At 47.2% G+C, this 20,979-nt stretch overlaps 1 protein-coding gene across 1 annotated transcript; it reads right to left on the bottom strand.

The window, feature by feature from the left end:
* Positions 1-4,558: 4,558 nt before the first annotated feature.
* LOC120915623 (golgin subfamily A member 6-like protein 6) lies at positions 4,559-7,336 on the bottom strand. Its single transcript, XM_040326290.1, has 2 exons — positions 7,090-7,336; positions 4,559-5,591 (listed from the first exon to the last, which is right to left on the bottom strand). The coding sequence occupies exons 1-2, from the start codon at positions 7,099-7,101 to the stop codon at positions 4,608-4,610; spliced, it is 996 nt and encodes a 331-aa protein (XP_040182224.1). The 5' UTR covers positions 7,102-7,336; the 3' UTR covers positions 4,559-4,607.
* Positions 7,337-20,979: the final 13,643 nt, after the last annotated feature.

Raw genomic sequence — 20,979 nt, 5'->3', positions numbered from 1 at the left:
GTAAGTGGTTAAATAACGAAAAACACGGCTATTCAGCGTTTATCAGCGTTTTTGAGCCCTAAGCTTTTATGGGAATATAGTTTTGCTGAAAAACACAGAAAAACTCACTCTACAGCTTTCTACAGCGAATGTTATTGGCTTTTTTTTATAACGTCCCGTGTGCATGAGGTTTGGGATTTGGAAACTTTGCAAATTGTGATCCCTGTTATTTTCAGTGGCACCAAATTGGCGCCCGACGAATCGTGGCAAAAATGCACAAATAGTATTTCGGGACGCCCGATGCCCCAAAAAAGTATAAGAACGTATTTTGGGTGATTCTGCCTGCAAAACGGAACGCCAAGGTGTGAAAGGAGCCTTAATGATAAGTTCACCTATAGAACATGCTACATGTTCCAGCATCTGCAACCACTCCCCCCCCCCCCTGTTACAGTAGGCGGGGGATCCTCTCCCCGCACCCACTTTCACAATTTAAAAACGGCGTGGCCACACGAGGCTCTGTCCAGACTGCTTTGTTCAACACACACCTAAAAAATAATAATAAAAGAAAGTACCATCCTGAGAGCTTTCACACTCAGGCGGTGCGCTTGCATTTCCTGCCAGGCAGCATCTTTGGGACGGTGCGGGAGCTCCTCCTCCACCACCACTGCCTATTGAAATGAATGGGCACCACTTTAAAAGTGATTTGATAGCGGCACTAAGCAAGCGCTTTTAACCCCTTCTGGGGAGTTAATAGAACCCTGCCAGTGGCCAAGCCCTGCTAAAACTAACAGATTCACCTACAATAAAAGAAACCAGCCATATAGCTGGTCCAACACACACCTTAATAATAATAATAATAATAATAATAATAATAATAATAATAATTAGGGTTGTCCAGATACCGATACCAGTATCGGTATCGGGACCGATACCGAGTATTGCGGGAGTACTCGTACTCGCGCAAATACCCCCGATACCTAAATAGAATACTTCCCCCCCCGCCGCTGCCGCCGCATCGCGCCGCCGCATCGAGGGACATGGCTAGAGGGACATTGCTGCATATGTGAGGGACATGGCTAGAGGGACATTGCTGCATATGTGAGGGACATGGCTGCATATGTGAGGGACATGGCTAGAGGGACATTGCTGCATATGTGAGGGACATGGCTAGAGGGACATTGCTGCATATGTGAGGGACATGGCTAGAGGGACATTGCTGCATATGTGAGGGACATGGCTGCATATGTGAGGGACATGGCTAGAGGGACATTGCTGCATATGTGAGGGACATGGCTAGAGGGACATTGCTGCATATGTGAGGGACATGGCTAGAGGGACATTGCTGCATATGTGAGGGACATGGCTGCATATGTGAGGGACATGGCTAGAGGGACATTGCTGCATATGTGAGGGACATGGCTAGAGGGACATTGCTGCATATGTGAGGGACATGGCTAGAGGGACATGGCTGCATATGGGGGGGACATGGCTAGAGGGACATGGCTGCATATGGGGGGGACATGGCTGCATATGGGGGGGACATGGCTGCATATGGGGGGGACATTTAAAAAAAGTATCGGTATTCGGTATCGGTGACTACTTGAAAAAAAGTATCGGTACTTGTACTCGGTCCTAAAAAAGTGGTATCGGGACAACCCTAATAATAATAATAATAATAATAATAATAATAATAATAATAATAATATTATTTATTATTATTATTAGAAAAGTACCAGCCTCCAACCTTCCCCTATTTCTGGTCCAACACACACCTTAATAATAATAATAATAATAATAATAATAATAATAATAATAATAATAATAATAACAATAATAATAATAATAATATTATTTATTATTATTATTAGAAAAGTACCAGCCTCCAACCTTCCCCAATTTCTGGTCCAACACACACCTAAAAAAGGAACCAGCCTCCCCCTATGGCTGGTTTAACACACACCAAAATAATAATAAAAAAAAGGAACCAGCGTCCAACCCCCTCCTATAGCTGGTCCAACAATCCCTATCCCCCCCCTCCTCCTTTTTCTTCCCCCTTTTTCGCTACCCTTCCCCCTCTATCCTTTCTCTAATCAGCCTGTCCCCTCTCCTATCCTATGACTACCCCCCCCCCCCCTGTCCTATGACTACCCCCCCTCTCCTGTCCTATGACTACCCCCCCTCTCCTGTCCTATAACTACCCTCCCCCTCTCCTGTCCTATGACGACCCCTCCCCCCCATTGTCCTTTGACTACCCCCCCCTCTCCTGTCCTATGACAACCCTTCCCCCCCCCTCCTGTCCTATGATGACCCTTCCCCCCCCCTCTCCTGTCCTATGACGACCCCTCCCCCCCCTCCTGTCCTATGACAACCCCTTCCCCCCTCTCCTGTCCTATGATGACCCTTCCCCCCTCTCCTGTCCTATGATGACCCTTCCCCCCCCTCTCCTGTCCTATGACGACCCTTCCCCCCCTCTCCTGTCCTATGACGACCCTTCCCCCCCCTCCTGTCCTATGATGACCCTTCCCCCCCCTCTCCTGTCCTATGACGACCCCTCCCCCCCATTGTCCTTTGACTACCCCCCCTCTCCTGTCCTATGACGACCCTTCCCCCCCCTCCTGTCCTATGACGACCCTTCCCCCCCTCCTGTCCTATGATGACCCCTTCCCCCCCTCCTGTCCTATGACGACCCCTCCCCCCTCTCCTGTCCTATGATGACCCTTCCCCCTTCTCCTGTCCTATGACGACCCCTCCCCCCTCTTGTCCTTTGAATACCCCCCCTCTCCTGTCCTATGACGACCCCTCCCCCCCTCCTGTCCTATGACAACCCCTTCCCCCCTCCTGTCCTATGACAACCCCTCCCCCCCTCCTGTCCTATGATGACCCTTCCCCCCTCTCCTGTCCTATGACGACCCTTCCCCCCTCTCCTGTCCTATGATGACCCTTCCCCCCCTCCTGTCCTATGACGACCCCCTTCCCCCCCTCCTGCCCTATGACGACCCCTTCCCCCCCTCCTGTGCTTTGACGACCCCTTCCCCCCCTCCTGCCCTATGACGACCCCTTCCCCCCCTCCTGTGCTTTGACGACCCCTCCCCCCCCTCCTGTCCTATGACAACCCCTCCCCCCCTCCTGTCCTATGACAACCCCTCCCCCCTCCTGCCCTATGACGACCCCTCCCCCCCCTCTCCTGTCCTATGATGACCCTTCCCCCCCCCTCCTGTCCTATGACGACCCCTCCCCCCCTCCTGTCCTATGACGACCCCTTCCCCCCCTCCTGTCCTATGACGACCCCTCCTGTCCTATGACGACCCCCCCCTCCTGTCCTATGACGACCCCCCCTCCTGTCCTATGACGACCCCGACCCGACCCCCCTCCTGTCCTATGACGACCCCTTCCCCCCCCCTCCTGTCCTATGACGACCCCTTCCCCCCCCTCTGCTGTCCTATGACTACCCCCCCTCCTGTCCTATGACGACCCTTCCCCCTTCTCCTGTCCTATGATGACCCCTTCCCCCCCCCCCCTCCTGTCCTATGACGACCCCTCCCCCCCTCCTGTCCTATGACGACCCCTCCTTTCCTATGACGACCCCTCCCCCCTCCTGTCCTATGACGACCCCTCCCCCCTCCTGTCCTATGACGACCCCCCCCCCCCCCTCCTGTCCTATGACGACCCCTCCCCCCCTCCTGTCCTATGACGACCCCTCCTTTCCTATGACGACCCCTCCCCCCTCCTGTCCTATGACGACCCCTCCCCCCCCTCCTGTCCTATGACGACCCCTCCTTTCCTATGACGACCCCTCCCCCCTCCTGTCCTATGACGACCCCTCCCCCCCTCCTGTCCTATGACGACCCCTCCCCTCTCCTGTCCTATGACGACCCCTCCTGTCCTATGACGACCCCTCCCCCCTCCTGTCCTATGACGACCCCTCCCCTCCCTCCTGCCCTATGACGACCCCTTCCCCCCCTCCTGTGCTTTGACGACCCCTCCCCCCCTCCTGTCCTATGACAACCCCTCCCCCCTCCTGCCCTATGACGACCCCTTCCCCCCCTCCTGCCCTATGATGACCCCTCCCCCCCCCTCCTGCCCTATGACGACCCCTTCCCCCCCCTCCTGCCCTATGACGACCCCTCCCCCCCCCTCCTGTCCTATGACGACCCCTCCTGTCCTATGACGACCCCTTCCCCCCCTCCTGTCCTATGACGACCCCCCCCTCCTGTCCTATGACGACCCCCTCCCCCCCCTCCTGTCCTATGACGACCCCTCCCCTCCTGTCCTATGACGACCCCTCCCCCCCTGTCCTATGACGACCCCTCCCTCCCCTCCTGTCCTATGACGCCCCCCCCCTCCTGTCCTATGACGACCCCCTCCCCCCCTCCTGTCCTATGACGACCCCTCCTGTCCTATGACGACCCCTCCCCCCCTATGATGACCCCTCCCCCCCCCTCCTGTCCTATGACGACCCCCTCCTGCCCTATGACGACCCCTCCCCCCTCCTGCCCTATGACGCCCCCCCCCCCTCCTGCCCTATGACGACCCCTTCCCCCCCTCCTGCCCTATGACAACCCCTCCCCCCCTCCTGCCCTATGACGACCTTACGATCTGACGTGCTCTCTCTCCGCCTCCTGTCCTGTTTAGTGTGGGAGAATTCCTCGGTTGTATTTTTCCAACACCTCGCCTTCTTTTCTAACTAATGCATAGACGGCCCGAATGTTTTTAGTCTGTATTTCTTCCTCTATCCTCTCCTCTACTTTCTGATTCCGTACTATCTCCCGTTCTTCCCGCATTTCCTTGGTTTCTTCCACCAGCCGGTGTATCTCGCTTTTAGTTCTCAGGTACTGCATTCTCATTTTGTGGATGAGTTTTTCATGTCTTAAATGTTCCTTTTCTCGCTCCTTTTCTTGCTCTTTCCTCTTTTCTTCCCTCAGCTCCTCTGCCTTTTTCTGTTCATCCCTTGCCCTCTTCCTGTCTCTCCATTGCCGCGCCTTCTCCCTGTCCTCCATACTTCTCAGGCGCCTTCTCGCATTGAGGGATGCATTGCTTTCCGTCATCTTTTGTTCCTCTTTTAGCTCTATCTTCTCTTTCGGCTTCTTGGCCCTTGCCTGTACTTCCTGTGCTATTTTCTTTTCTCTCTCCTCCCGCTTATTCTCCTTCTCCATTCTCTCCTGCAGTGATCTCGCATTGCGGGTTAGAATGTATTCCCTCATTTCGTTTGCCTTTTCTCGCTCTTTCTTCTGTCTTTTCCTCCAATTCTCGTCCCTTTCCTGTGCTATCTTCGCCATCTTCTTGTCTTTCTCCTCCCGCTGTTTCTCCTTATCCACTCTCTCCTGATGTAATCTCGCATTGCGGGTTAGAATGTTTTTCATCATTTCTTGGCCCTGTTTTACCTTTTTCTTCTCTATTTTCTTGTCCCTCTCTGTTGTTCTCAATCTAACCTCCTGTTTTTTTTTATCCTCCTCTATCCTCTTCTCCTCTGCTCTTCTTTTATTTTCCCATACTATTTTTTTATTGGTTTGGCATCTATCGATTATTTCCAGCCTTGCTTTCATTTCCTTTGCTTCTTTCTTCCTAATTCTTTCATCTGTCGTCAGCACTATCCTCTGACTGTTTATATTAACCTATAAATAAAAAGAAAAAAGTCAGTGGGAGTTCTGATATAAAATTTGAGTTTCATTGGCATGAATTTGGATTTGGTTTTGTACGGTTAGTGATGTGATTTAGAAGTTACTTGTAAAGTTGGATCTGCATTACATAAAGTGTGACATATAGTCTAGGGGCCAGATTCACGTAGCGCAGCGGATCTATAGATCCGCTCGATCTACGTGAATTAAGATCCGCTCCCGCAAGTTTAGGAGGCAAGTGGCTAATTCACAAACAACTTAACTCCAAACTTGCGACGGCGGATCCTAAATCCCCCGGCGGAATTCAAATTCCGCGGCTAGGGGAGTGTACTATTTAAATCAGGCGCGTTCCCGCGCCGATTTAAATGCGCAGGCGCCGTCCACGAAATTTCCCAGCGTGCATTGCTCCCACTGACGTCGCTAGGACGTCAGTGGTTGCGACGCTTATGTAAACGACGTCCGTCCGTATTCGAGAACGACTTACGCAAACGACGTTAAAAAATGTAAATTCGACGCGGGAACGTCGGCTATACTTAACATTGGCTGCGCCTGATGAAAGCAGGGGTAAGTATACGACGGGTACGCCGCTACGGAAACGTCGTAAGAAGACTGCGTCGGGTCGCGTACGTTCGTGAATTTGCGTATCTCGCTGATTTACATATTATTTATCGTAAATCAGCGGCGCCATTTTTAAATTGAAAAAAAGATCCGACAGTGTAACACATTGTAACACTGTCGGATCTAGCCCTATGTATGCGTAACTGATTCTATGAATCAGGCGCATAGATAGGACCAGTTTACGTCAGAGATACGATGGTGTATCTGTAGATACACCGTCGTATCTCTTTGTGAATCTGGCCCAAGATCTCCATGTTTGGCATCGCCCCTCCCTGCACACAGTCTATGTCGATCCAAAATCTTCTGCTATATGGTATAGGGGATCGTTCATACCCATATAAAGTTATTTTTATTCTGTGTCCAGGAGATTTCCCATCACTTCCTGTCCTAGAGACGCAACAGGAAATTCAAGTAAAACTCTCTAAAGTGAATGGAATTCCTGCCATTCGGGTGTCCCCATTGGAGGCTTTTCCCTCACCAATTGCTCAGAATTTGGGGTTTTCATTTTTTAGGCTAAGACCATTTTCAGCAAGTACAGAAAATACCCAATGATCTTGCCAAAAATTCTGTGGATGGATAGTATTACTGATGTTCTTCTGAAAACTACTAATCTCCCATCCCCTATATGTAATCAGTATGAACCGGTTTGTAGTCCAGCCTGGGTGGTGGTGGTGATGACCCCTTCTATAGATACAGTGAAGGAGTGAGCATGGCCACCCAGGGACAGGAAATATGTTCTTCACAGGATATGTAGGTGGGAATAAAGGGCAAATGAAAACAAACGTGGCCATGTGTCCATATTCTGCCAATGTCATGTGCCCCTCCCTTTACATATATGTATTGTGTCAGAATAGTGAAATGAAAGGTAGATACTTACTCTGCTGCACATCTTTTGCTCTGTGAATTCCTCTTGATACTCAACGTATAATAACAAACTGTAAAGACAAAAAAAGACAAGATTTAGCGATCATTATTTATAACAAGATATCACACACAGTCATTGGCCAGAACTACGACTAACGGCAATCATTACACAACGACTGACCAGGAGCCGATTCACAGGCCAAGGCAATAACGTCTTATGATTTGAACAGATTTTCTAATAGTGGGGGAGGGGGCTTTGGGGTTAAGGTTCCAGTGACCATCAATAATTGTGTTTTTTTTTTTTTTTTAACCGCTAGCTTTCCACAGGATGACTATAAACGTCCTGTCTTTGAAGAGGAATACAGTTGTTATGGTAGCAGCTAGCCCCCTGTATCCTCTTCAAGAGCCGGCCGATCTCTTTCAGATAAAAGTGGTCTCTGCGTCAGATTTGCCGCAAGATCACTTTTATCGGCGACAGGGCCCTCCGCCGCTTACCGTGGCCGTCGGTAACGGTGAAGGCGATCCAGACCTGTCCCTAGCCTGGCATGGAGACAAGTGAGGGGAAGATGGCGCTCGCCCGTCTCCAAGTCATTGCAGGGCGGAAGCGACGTCAAAACGTTACTTTCGCCCATAGCTCTTAAAAGGGACATTTATTTTTTATTTTTCAAATGACACTTTTTTATTTATTGCATTTTAGTGTAAATATAAGATTTGAGGTCTTTTGAACCCCAGGTCTCATATTTAGGAGGACCTGTCATGTTTTATTCTATTACAAGGGATGTTTGCATTCCTTGTAATAGGAATAAAAGTGACAACATTTTTATTTTTTTAAATATGAGATCTGGGGTCAAAAAGACCTCAGATCTCATATTTAGACTAAAATGCAATAAAAAAAACAAAAAACGTGTCATTTGAAAAAGTGACTACAGGAAAATGTGCCTTTAAGAACCATGTTCCAGATTCACGTAGATGGGCGCAAACTTGTGCGGGCGTAACGTATCTCATTTACGTTACGCCGCCGCAAGTTTTTCAGGCAAGTGCTTTATTCACAAAGCACTTGCCTGTAAAGTTGCGGCGGCGCAGCGTAAATCACCCGGCGGAATTCAAATTCGGCGGGTAGGGGGGCGTGTTTCATTTAAATGAAGCGCGTCCCCGCATGCGCCGTCCCTAAAATATCCCAGCGTGCATTGCTCTAAATGACGTCGCAAGGACGTCATTGGTTTTGACGTGGACGTAAATTACGTCCAGCACCATTCACGGACGACTTACGCAAACAATGTAATTTTATAAATTTTCGACGCGGGAAAGACGGCCATACTTAACATTGACTGCGCCTCATAGACCCAGGGGCAACTTTACGCCGGGAAAAGCCTAAGGTAAACGTTGTACGCGTACGTTCGGGAATTCGCGTATCTAGCTAATTTGCATACTCGAGACTTACGCCTGTCGGATCTAATGGATATCTATGCGTAACTGATTCTAAGAATCAGTCGCATAGATACGACGGCGCTAGGCAGATATACGACGGCGTATCTGGAGATGCGCCGTCGTATCTCTTTTGAGAATCTGGGCCCATGGGCGGAAGTGATGTTTTGCCGTCGCTTCCACCCTGCTATGCTATGGAGACGGGTGGGGGCCATCTTTCCCTTCACTCGTATCCCAGCCAAACAGGAGACCGGACCCGATCGTCTCCGCCGCTGCCGATGGCTCTGGTAAGCGGCAGAGGGCACGGGAGAGCAGCGGGAGGGGGGCCCTCTCCCGCCGCCGATAACAGTGATCTTGCGGTGAATCCGCCGCGCAGACCACTATTATCGTTTAAAGGACTGGCGTCTGAAGAGATGGATATCTCGGTTGTGGCAGCAGCTGCTGCCGTTACCGAGATATCCCTCTTCAAAAAGAGAACATATATAGTCGTGCGCAGGTCCTTAAGTGGTTAAATATCACCAAATCTTTATTGGTGATTATAGGAGTTTGCTTTTCATATAACTGCTGCAGGAGATTTGAGTTGAAAGGTCATGTCTTGTTTACTCCTTGGAACATATACGGCAGTTGTGTTTCCATGGAGATAGAAGGCAGACATTCTATTAGCCTTCCATCCCCATGGAAACTCAACTGCCATATATGGTCAAAGGAGAAAACAAGACATGACTCCTGTGCAGTGTGATGGAAATTTAAATGTAATACAAAAGTCATTATTGTCCGAGGAACCTGCTATATTTTATATATAATTATATATATTATAATGTTTTTATATATATATATATATATATATATATATATATATATAATGTTAAAGAATTTTTTTTTTTTTTTTTTTTTTTAAACCAGGGACAATTAAAAAAAATCTCACTGAGGCTCTAAAAATAGTACAAATTCTATTACTGCCTGCTACGCCCCTTCTCCAGGAAAACACACACACATATTCTACAATCTACACAGAGCAATGCAAAACATGACCTACCTCTTCGCTGTCTCAACAACAAGTGACTAACTGCCTCCCGCCTCCCTTATAAACCCTGCCTTATGCCATATATGCTGTGATGTCAGAGTGGAAGAGTGGGCGGAGCCTAATCATGTGACCTGCCTTATATGGTCAAAGGAGTAAACTCAGTGTTATGGCTCCTGTGCAGTGTGATGGGGATACATGATGGAAATTTAAATGTAATACAAAAGTCATTATTGTCCAAGAAACCTGCTATAATATATATATATATATATTATAATATTTTTTATATAAAAAATGTTATATATTTTTTTTATATAATATATATATATAAAAAAAATAGGGGGAAATGTCAACAGGGTGCATTAAGAGCCTCAGTGAGATTTTTTAACGGTCACCAGTCTACACAAACCTAAATATATAGATAGAAAGATTTAAAAAAAATATATATGTATATAATTATATATATATATATATATATATATATATATATATATATATATATATATATATATATATATATATATATATATATATATTATAATTTTTTTTATATAAAAAATGTTATATATTTTTTTATATAATATATATATATATATATATATAAAAAAAATATATATATATATATATATATATATATATATATATATATATATATATATACATATATTTTTTTTTAAATCTCTCTATCTATATATTTAGGTTTGTGTAGACTGGTGACCGTTAAAAAATCTCACTGAGGCTCTTAATGCGCCCTGTTGACATTTCCCCTTTCTATTCTTTCTGAAACCCATTGTCTAAACAGGAAGTGAATGTGAATTTCCCCATTGGGGACACTAGCAGTAATAAGAACCTATCCAATGAGATTTGAAAATAACAGTCACATGCCTGAAAATAAAGATTCTTATTTGTGTGTAAAGATTTGTAATTGAGAAATATACTGCAAGTAACTTTTTAAAAACATCTTCTTTTTTTTTTCTACAATTTTTTTTTTTTTTTAATTGGTGTCAGCGTCTCTTTAACACCAGCCCAACTGTCAGTCCCGTTTTAACTGTAATTTCCAAATGCCATTTGACTCATCTAAAAAGTTAGGCCCCTTTCACACTGTGGCGGGAGCCGCGGTGGCAGTATAGCGCCGCCCGTCAGATTTTCCGCAGGATTCAGAAGCTAGCGGTGCGGTATCAAACCCCGCTAGCGGCCGATAAAGGGTTAATACCGCCCGTAATGCGCCTCTGCAGAGGCGCATTGTGGGCGGTATTACCGCGGTATCCCATTGTTTTGAACGGGAAGGAGCGGTAAAGGAGCGTTATACATACCGCTCCTCTCACCGCTCCAAAGATGCTGCTTGCAGGAGATTTTTTTCTCTCCTGCCAGTGTATCGCCTCAGTGTGAAAGCCCTCAGGCTTTCACATTGAGAATGCTGGGCAGGAGTTTTTCAGGCGGTATTTAGACACTATTTTTAGCGCTAAACCGCCTGAAAAACTCCTCAGTGTGAAAGGGGTCTTACTGTCTTTTTTTGTATTAACCACTTAAGCCCCGGACCATTTTGCAGCTAAATGCCCAGGCCAGGTTTTGCGATTCGGCACTGCGTCGCTTTAACAGACAATTGCGCGGTCGTGCGACGTGGCTCCCAAACAAAATTGGCGTCCTTTTTCCCCACAAATAGAGCTTTCTTTTGGTGGTATTTGATCACCTCTGCGATTTTTATTTTTTGCGCTATAAACAAAAATAGAGCGACAATATATAATATGCAATATTTTTTACTTTTTGCTATAAGAAATATCCCCCAAAAACATATCTAAAACATTTTTTTTTCCTCAGTTTAGGCCGATACGTATTCTTCTACCTATTTTTGGTAAAAAAAAACGCAATAATCGTTTATCGATTGGTTTGCGCAAAATTTATGGCGTTTACAAAATAGGGGATAGTTTTATTGCATTTTGTATTAATTATATATTTTTTACTACTATTGGCGGCGATCAGCGATTTTTTTCGTGACTGCGACATTATGGCGGACACTTCGGACAATTTTGACACATTTTTGGGACCATTGTCATTTTCACAGCAAAAAATGCATTTAAATTGCATTGTTTATTGTGAAAATGACAGTTGCAGTTTGGGAGTTAACCACAGGGGGCGTTGTAGGAGTTGGGGTTCACTTTGTGTGTGTTTACAACTGTAGGGGGGTGTGGCTGTAGGATTGACGTCATCGATCGAGTCTCCCTTATATAAGGGATCACTCGATCGATACGCCGCCACAGTGAAGCACGGGGAAGCCGTGTTTACATACGGCTCTCCCCGTTCTTCAGCTCCGGGGAGCGATCGCGAGGGAGCGGCTATAAACAAATAGCCGCACCGTCGTCCCGGATCGCTCCCCGAGGGGATCCGCCCGCCGCACGCAGCGGAGGGGGTTCCGATCGGACCCCCCACCCGCTAGAAGGCAAGGACGTATATATACGCCCTTCTGCCTGTCTGTGCCATTGTGCGGACGTAAATAGTCATGCGGCGGACGTTAAGGGGTTAAAGGATCACTAAAGGAATTTTTTTTTTTTTTTAGCTAAATAGCTTCCTTTACCTTACTGCAGCCCTGGTTACAGAAACGTTGTAAATTCACTGCGTCGTCCGTCAGATCTAAGTGATATCTATGCGTAGATACGCCGGGCCAGATTAGGACTTACGACAGTGCAAATGGCGTTGCGCCGTCGTAAACCTTTTAAGAATCTGGCCCAAAGGATTTAAAATACGGAATGCAAATCGTTCTTTATAGATGTCATTTTCGTTCTTTTGCTTTTTCGGTGTTTCGTATTTTAGTAAGATTGTCCAATCGTACGTTCGTATTTTCGCTTGTTCGTTATTTTGCTTATTCGTAATTCCGTAATTTTCGTATTTTGGTTCTTTCCGCTTTTCGGATGTTCGAATTGATACAAATGTACGAAAAATAACAAATTTGTACGAAAATCCATTTGTTACAAACAGGAACGCACATGTCTTGTTTTCAAGGACTCCAAGTTTTTTGATAGGAGGTGGCTGGAGACAAAGAATATTCATGGGTTTGACATCAGTTTATTTGCTTAAAGCGGAGTTCCACCCTAAAAATGAACTTTCTATTAACATCTTGCCTTTAATGTAAAAAAAATAAAAACACTTCTATCTGGCTGTTACTAGGCAGTATTCGTAATCTGCCTAGTTCCTGGTTCTAGGTGGTTCAACTTCCTGTCCTAAGACCCCATTGCCTCCTAGGAAATAATGACACTCATTTCCCAGGAGTCTCTGGGCATTACTGTGCCTAAAAATCACCCAGCATGCACCTCTCCCTGAAAACCAGGAAGAAAAAGGAACTGGGCTTCACATGCCCACACATATGATGGATACGGCCACAACATGAGCTGGAGGATATAAGGCAAGTGTTTGCAATGATTTTTGGAACGATTGGGGAGCTATTAATATGTTTTAGGGACTATTTAATGTGATTCATTTTAGCTTGCAAAAAAATAAATTATGCCCGGAACCCCACTTTAAAAAAAAATTCTCCCAGCCAAAACAACTAAGACAAAATTATTACATTATTACATATTGCAGTTCCTTACTCCCAGTATACGAAAAGGCACATCGCGGAGGACAGTAAGAAAAATCCCAACAAATTCTTTAAGTACATAAATAGTAAGAAAGGGAGGTCAGATCAGTCTTCACAAGGGAATTCGGGGGGCTTCAGTAACCAAAACTGCAATGTTTATCCTCATGACACATCACAGGAAGTATCCTCATGGCTAACAGAGGACAGAATTAGAAATAGACTTGAAAAACTTAACATTAATCAGTCACCAGGACCAGATGGCTTGCACCCAAGGGTACTTAAGGAACCCTTGGGTGCAAGGGAGGTATGCTTTTGTTTTAGGGTTTATTGGCCCGCTTTTATTAGACATAAAAGTAAAGGTTCAACAGAAAACTTCCACCATCAAAACAATTAACACAAAATAGTGCCAAGCCCTCTTCAGCAGCCCCGCTGCTTTTTTCACTGATCCCTCAGACCTTTTTACCCAGCTCTCTTGGCTCACACAACCTATAATCACAGCTCCCTGCTGCACAGTCTTACTCCCTGGCCTCTAGGAGGGCTCCTGGCATCCTGAGTTCCCTCACTCCTCTTAGGCCTCCAGATTCCAGCCGTCCTCTGGACTCGCATAGTCATCCCAGCTTCCCCAGTCTCCTGGACTCACCTAGTTGTCCCAGCTTTCCTAGTCTCCTGGACTGCCTAGTTGTCATAGCTTTCCCAGTCTCCTTGACTCACCTAGTTATCCCAGCTTTCCCATTCTCCTGGACTCACCTAGATTTCTTAGCTTTCCCAGTCTCCTAGACTCGCCTAGTTGTCCCAGCTTTCCCAGTCTCCTGGACTCACCTAGTTGTCCAAGCCTTCCCAGTCGCCTGGACTTGCCTAGTTGTCCCAGCTTCCTAGTCTCCTAGACTCACCTAGTTGTCCCAGCTTTCCCAGTCTCCTGGACTCACCTAGTTGTCCCAGCTTTCCCAGTCTCCTGGACTCACCTAGTTGTCCCAGCTTCCCCAGTCTCCTGGACTCACCTAGTTGTTCCAGATTTCCCAGTCTCTTGGACTTGCCTAGTTGTCCCAGATTTCCCAATCTCTTGGACTCACCTAGTTTTTTTAGCTTTCCTAGTCTCCTAGACTCGCCTAGTTGTCCCAGCTTTCCCAGTGTTCTGGACTCACCTAGTTGCCCCAGCTTTTCCAGTCTCCTGGACTCACCTAGTTGTCCCAGCTTTCCCATTCTCCTGGACTTACCTAGATTTCTTAGATTTCCCAGTCTCCTAGACTCGCCTAGTTGTCCCAGCTTTCCCAGTCTCCTGGACTCACCTAGTTGTCCCAGATTTTCCAGTTTCCTGGACTCACCTAGTTGTCCCAGCTTTCTCAGTCTCCTGGACTTAACTAGTTGTCCCAGCTTTCTCAGTTGCCTGGACTCGCCAAGTTGTCCCAGCTTTTTCAGTCTCCTGGACTCTCCTAGTTGTCCCAGCTTTCCCAGTCTCCTGGACTCTTCTAGTTGTCCCAGATTTCCCAGTCTCCTGGACTTAACTAGCTGTCTAAGCCTTCCCAGTCGCCTGGACTCGCCTAGTTGTCCCAGCTAGTCTCCTAGACTCACCTAGTTGTCCCAGCTTTCCCAGTCTCCTGGACTCACCTAATTGTCCCAGCTTTTCCAGTCTCCTGGACTCAACAAGTTGTCCCAGCTTTCTCAGTCTCCTGGACTCTCCTAGTTGTCCAAGCCTTCCCAGTCTCCTGGACTCACCTAGCTGTCCCATCTTTCCCAATCGCCTGGACTCGCCTAGTTGTCCAAGCCTTCCCAGTTGCCTGGACTCGCCTGGTTGTCCCAGCTTTCTAGTCTCCTAGACTCACCTAGTTGTCCCAGCTTTCCCAGTCTCCTGGACTCACCTAATTGTCCCAGCTTTTCCAGTCTCCTGGACTCAACAAGTTGTCCCAGCTTTCTCAGTCGCCTGGACTCGCCTAGTTGTCCTAGCTTTCCTAGTCTCCTGAACTAGCCTAGTTGTCCCAGCTTTCCCAGTCTCCTGGACTCACCTAGTTGTCCCAGCTTTCCCAGTTTCCTGCACTCGCCTAGTTGTCCCAGCTTTCCCAGTTTCCTGCACTCGCCTAGTTGTCCCAGCTTTCCCAGACTCGCCTAGTTGTTCCAGCTTTCCCAGTCTCCTGGATTCACCCAGTTGTTCCAGCTTTCCCAGTCTCCTGGACTCGCCTAGTTGTCCCAGCTTTCCCAGTCTCCTGGACTTGCCTAGTTGTCATAGCTTTCCCAGTCTACTGGACTTGCCTAGTTGTCATAGCTTTCCCAGTCTCCTGGACTCACCTAGTTGTCCCAGCTTCCCAGTCTTCTGCACTCGCCTAGTTGTCCTAGCTTTCCCAGTCTCCTGGACTCACCTAGTTGTCCCAGCTTCCCAGTCTTCTGCACTCGCCTATTTGCCCCAGCTGTCACAGTCTCCTGGACTCTCCTAGTTATCCCAGCTTTCCCAGTCTCCTGGACTCGCCTAGTTGTCCCAGATTTCCCAGTCTCCTGGACTTAACTAGCTGTCCAAGCCTTCCCAGTCGCCTGGACTCGCCTAGTTGTCCCAGCTTTTTAGTCTCCTAGACTCACCTAGTTGTCCCAGCTTTCCCAGTCTTCTGGACTCACCTAATTGTCCCAGCTTTTCCAGTCTCCTGGACTCAACAAGTTGTCCCAGCTTTCTCAGTCGCCTGGACTCGCCTAGTTGTCCTAGCTTTCCTAGTCTCCTGAACTCGCCTAGTTGTCCCAGTTTTCCCATTCTCCTGGACTCACCTATTTGTCAGAGCTTTCCCAGTCTCCTGGACTCACCTAGTTGTTCCAGCTTTCCCAGTCTCCTGCACTCGCCTAGTTGTCCCAGCTTTCCCAGTCTCCTGGACTCGCCTAGTTGTTCCAGCTTTCCCAGTCTCCTGGACTCACCCAGTTGTCCCAGCTTTCCCAGTCTCCTGGACTCGCCTAGTTGTCCCAGCTTTCTCATTCTCCTGGACTTGCCTAGTTGTGCAGCTTTCCCAGTCTCCTAGACTCGCCTAGTTGTCATAGCTTTCCATTGAATTGAGATGCTTTATTAAAATTTGTCTTCAAGAAACAATTCTTCGATACAACCTTTCATTGATAGGACACAATAATTCTACATCCCGACTTTCTGTTCCCGAGATCCTCTAAATCAGGAGAGTAATGGTCCACTTACAGTTATTTCTCTCCACCTGCCAAGGATTTCGATATCCTGTTCATCATGGTATTTACTGGAGGTCTCTGAGAAATCCAGATTATGACTCATGTTGAAGATGACAAACAGAGATTACAGGTTCCTGTGTCCCCTTCCACATTATAGACAATGGTGACACACAATCCATAGACTAGTACATTGATACATGAGCACCTGTTTTAAAAAAAAAGTAGTAAGTAGTGGTCCTGCATATAGCAGGCAGCATGATCTTGACTTCTGTTTTCTATTTCCATGAAACAGCGATGTGCTGGTTGATTTTAGAGAAATTCTACCCAAGCTAAAATAAAGGGCTTTCATTGCAGACCTGCAAGAATAGTTCTTGGAACAGGTGGATAGTGTGTTCCCAGTACAGAGGAACACTGATCGGTCTCCTCCCCTTGTGAGTCCCCTCCCTCTAAAGTTAGAATCACTCCCTAGGTAACACATTTAACCCCTTGATCACCCCCTAGTGTTAACTCCTTCATTGCCAGTGACATTTATACAGTAATCAGTGCATTTTTATAGCACTGATCGCTGTATAAATGTCAATGGTCCCAAAATAGTGTCAAAAGTGTCCGATATGTCCGCCGCAATGTCACAGTCACGATAAAAATCTCAGATTGCCGCCATTACTGCAATTTTTTTTTACCAAAAATATGTAGAAGAATACATATCGGCCTAAACTGAGGAAAAATTGTTTTTTGTTTTTTTTAATTGGGATATTTATTATAGCAAAAAGTAAACGATATTGGGGGTTATTTACGAAAGGCAAATCCAGTTTGCACTACAAGTGCACTTGGCAGTGCAGTCGCTGTATATCTGAGGGGAAGATCTGAAATGAGGGGAAGCTCTGCTGATTTTATCATCCAATCATGTTAAAGCAAAAAAGCTGTTTTTTATTTTCCTTGCATGTCCCCCTCAGATCTACAGCGACTGCACTTCCAAGCGCACTTGTAGTGGAAAGTGGATTTGCCTTTCGTAAATAACCCCCATTGTGTTTTTTTTCACAATTGTCGCTCTTTTTTTGAGAGGGGAGGGGGGACATCCACCCCCTCCCGCTGCTTGTAATAGCAATTGAGCAACTGCAAGCATTATCTTGGAAAGTCCACCGATAGTCCAGGGATGCATCGCTCCCAACTGTACCTGATTTCGAGGGACTGTCCCTGATTTGGAGCAATGTTCCTCTGTCCCTCTTTCCTCCTCATTTGTCCCTCATTTTGGTCTGATCCATATAGTTGCATATAAAATGCACTTTTAATCCTTCAAAAAAGTGTTTCTCACTGCTAAAAAGTGCTAAAAGTTCTAAATTGCTGCATTTGTAAATTCCAAAAGCCAATATAAAGAAATAGTAGTGGTAAAAAAAACACTTGTGGGTTTAACCAATCTTGTTTGTTTTTTTGTACAATTCTCCTTTAAGGGGGCGTGGCAAGGGGTGTGTCCTATGCCTGCATACTTTTGCTGATAGGTGTCCCTCATTCCCATCTCAAAAGGTTGGGAGGTATGTGGATGTAGAAGTACGTCGCTGGACGGGAATTGGTTAATACAAAGGATGGGGGCGGAGGTAGGGTGACCACCATTGCCCGGGACAGTCCCGCATTTTGCAGGTCTGTCCCGGACACCTTCATTCCAGGACAATACAGTGTCCTGGAATGAAACTGACACAGCCACCCCCCGGGTCAATCTGATGCCCCCAAAAAAGGCCGCCACATAACCACTTTACTCACTGACAGTACTTGTCCAGGCTGGGAATGCCTGGTGGAGCACAATCCAGAGCCATCTTAAAGCAAGGGCACTCCTGGGCACTGCCCAGGGGCCCCAGGTACATGGGGGCCCCACAAAAATCTTGCATTACATCATACTTTCCAACTGTCCCGGATTTGCTGGGGTAGTCATGCTTTTTACGAAACTGTCCTGATATGGTCGTGTCTCAGGAAGCGTCCCAGAACCTATACTGTGCCCTCCTGGTCCCCCCTGTACTGCGCCCTCCTGACCCCCCTGTACTGTGTCCTCCTGACCCGCCTTGTACTGTGCCCTCCTGACCCCCTCTGTACTCTGCCCTCTTGATCCCCCCTGTACTGTGCCCTCCTGACCCCCCCTGTACTGTGTCCTCCTGACCCCCCCTGTACTGTGCCCTACTGACCCCTGCCCTGTACTGTGCCCTCCTGACCCCCTCTGTACTGTGCCCTCTTGATCCCCCCTGTACTGTGCCCTCCTGTACTGTACCCTCCTGACCCCCCCTGTACTGTGCCCTCCTGACCCCCTGTACTGTGTCCTCCTGACCCCTCCTGTACTGTGCCCTCCTGACCCCCGCCCTGTACTGTGCCCTCCTGACCCCCTCTGTACTCTGCCCTCTTGACCCCCCCTGTACTGTGCCCTCCTGACCCCCCCTGTACTGTGCCCTCCTGACTCCCCCTGTACTGTGCCCTCCTGACCCCCCCTGTACTGTGCCCTCCTGACCCCCCCCCCCCTGTACTGTGCCCTTTGTGTTGACTAGTCTTTGATTTATGGAATGTTTTCCTTTTGTTAAATCAATTTTATTGAAAGTACTAATGAATCTATGTTTAATTCTATCAACTATTTATACTTTATTTCTTGAAAGTAGGTGCGTAAATTGGGGCAAGCTGGAAGGGGCATCAGTGCATTAATTTGCCCAGGGGCCCATGATGCTATTAAGATGGCCCTGGCACAATCCCCTCCCCCTGCTTGTGATTGGAGAAATCATAAATCCCGCCTCTTGTGTCCAATCACTGTGCTGTGATTCGTTACAGCACAAGCTGATTTTTGGGAAGGGAGGGTGTCCCTGAATGGTAGTTTGGAAATGTGGTCACCCTAGGCGGAGGGGCGTTCATGAAAGAGCCAATCCATGCAATTCTCTCTCTTCTGACTGACGGCAAACGGGTTAAATGGGAGCCTTTAATCTCAGGACGGTAGTATTCTCAGAGCCAGGTTGAAGACATTTAAATATTTACTCTTGAGCGAAATGACATTCTTCTGTATACCAGCCAATTTGTATTGAATTATTCAGATCCTTATCCGCGTGGCTGTACTCGGCACAAGTTCTCAGCAAAGAATGTAACCTGCAGCGTTTCTTCTATAGCCGGGAATGGAACATGTCACAGCAAAGAGAGACTGAGATTCTCAAACAAAACAAAGTAAAAGGATACCTGGGAGGGACCAGAGACGCAAACCCACCTGTGTAGAGACATATGGAAAAAAAAGGTCCAAGACAACGATGTATAGTGGAGCCGGGTCATCATGGAGGCAGAACTCCGGGCAAATAGCTGATATCGTGTATAGAGTCAGTCCATGCCGATGAGAGAACGAGGTGCTCCATCCCTAAATAGTAAAAATAGACATGCTAATAATGGATGGGATTTTTTTGGCACCACAAATTATACAGAAGAAAAGCAAGATAAAATCTCAGATTTGATTTATATATGTATTCATTAAAAAAAAGACCTAAGGTCATAGTAATTAGACAAGTCATATCAAACCAGGGTGGATAAAAATTGATGATTTTTAAAATAAATAAATACAATTTTTTATTTTTTTATTTAAATCAGATTTTTTTTTATTTTTATTAAATTTATTTAAATAAAATGCTTTTGGAATAAAAATCTATTTAAACATAGTTTTCTATTTAGAGCAGTGGTTCTCAACCTTCCTAGTGTCGTGACCCCTTGATAAAATTTCCCAAGTTATGGGGACCCCCAACAATAACATTTTGTAGCGTGGGTTGTCAGCACCCAAGGTAAGACAAGTAAATTGCGCCCCTAACCCCCTACCGGTCTTTATCTTTGTTCTCCTTTCTTTCCCTTTTATATCTCTCTATCCTAATTTCTTGTTTTTTCCCCTTCATCCCTCTCTAGCCTCCTTTCTTGTTCTTTCTCTTATTCTTTCTCTCTATTTTTCTTTGTTCCTCCCCCTGTATTCCTCTCCCTTCCATATATTCCTTCTTTTACTGCCTATTGGGGGGTGGTGGTAGTTGGGATGAGTGGCAGTGCTGGCGGGGAGTTGGGATGAGTGGCAGTGCTGGAGGGGAGTTGGGATGAGTGGCAGTGCTGGGGGGAGTTGGGATGAGTGGCAGTGCTGGAGGGGAGTTGGGATGAGTGGCAGCGTTGGCGGGGAGTTGGGATGAGTGGCAGCGTTGGCGGGGAGTTGGGATGAGTGGCAGTGCTGGCGGGGAGTTGGTATGAGTGGCAGTGCTGGCGGGGAGTTGGGATGAGTGGAAGTGCTGGGCAGGAGTTGGGATGAGTGGCAGTGCTGGGCGGAAGTTGGGATGAGTGGCAGTGCTGGCGGGGAGTTGGGATGAGTGGCAGTGCTGGGGGGGAGTTGGGATGAGTGGCAGTGCTGGCGGGGAGTTGGGATGAGTGGTAGTGCTGGCGGGGAGTTGGGATGAGTGGCAGTGCTGGCGGGGAGTTGGGATGAGTGGCAGTGCTGGGGGGGAGTTGGGATGAGTGGCAGTGCTGGCGGGGAGTTGGGATGAGTGGCAGTGCTGGAGGGGAGTTGGGATGAGTGGCAGTGCTGGAGGGGAGTTGGGATGAGTGGCAGTGCTGGAGGGGAGTTGGGATGAGTGGCAGTGCTGGTGGGGGGAGTTCTGATCAGCCAACTTAGGTGCTCTTGATCAAAGTCATCTGACACCTATGCCAAAATCAGGAGATAGGGTCTCCTCCAGCCCCTCCCACTTCACATTCCTCACCAGTCAGCTGAC

The sequence above is a fragment of the Rana temporaria genome, chromosome 10, assembly GCF_905171775.1.
Source record: "Rana temporaria chromosome 10, aRanTem1.1, whole genome shotgun sequence".
NCBI lineage: Eukaryota > Metazoa > Chordata > Amphibia > Anura > Ranidae > Rana > Rana temporaria.
This window is presented reverse-complemented; position numbering and strand designations above follow the sequence as displayed.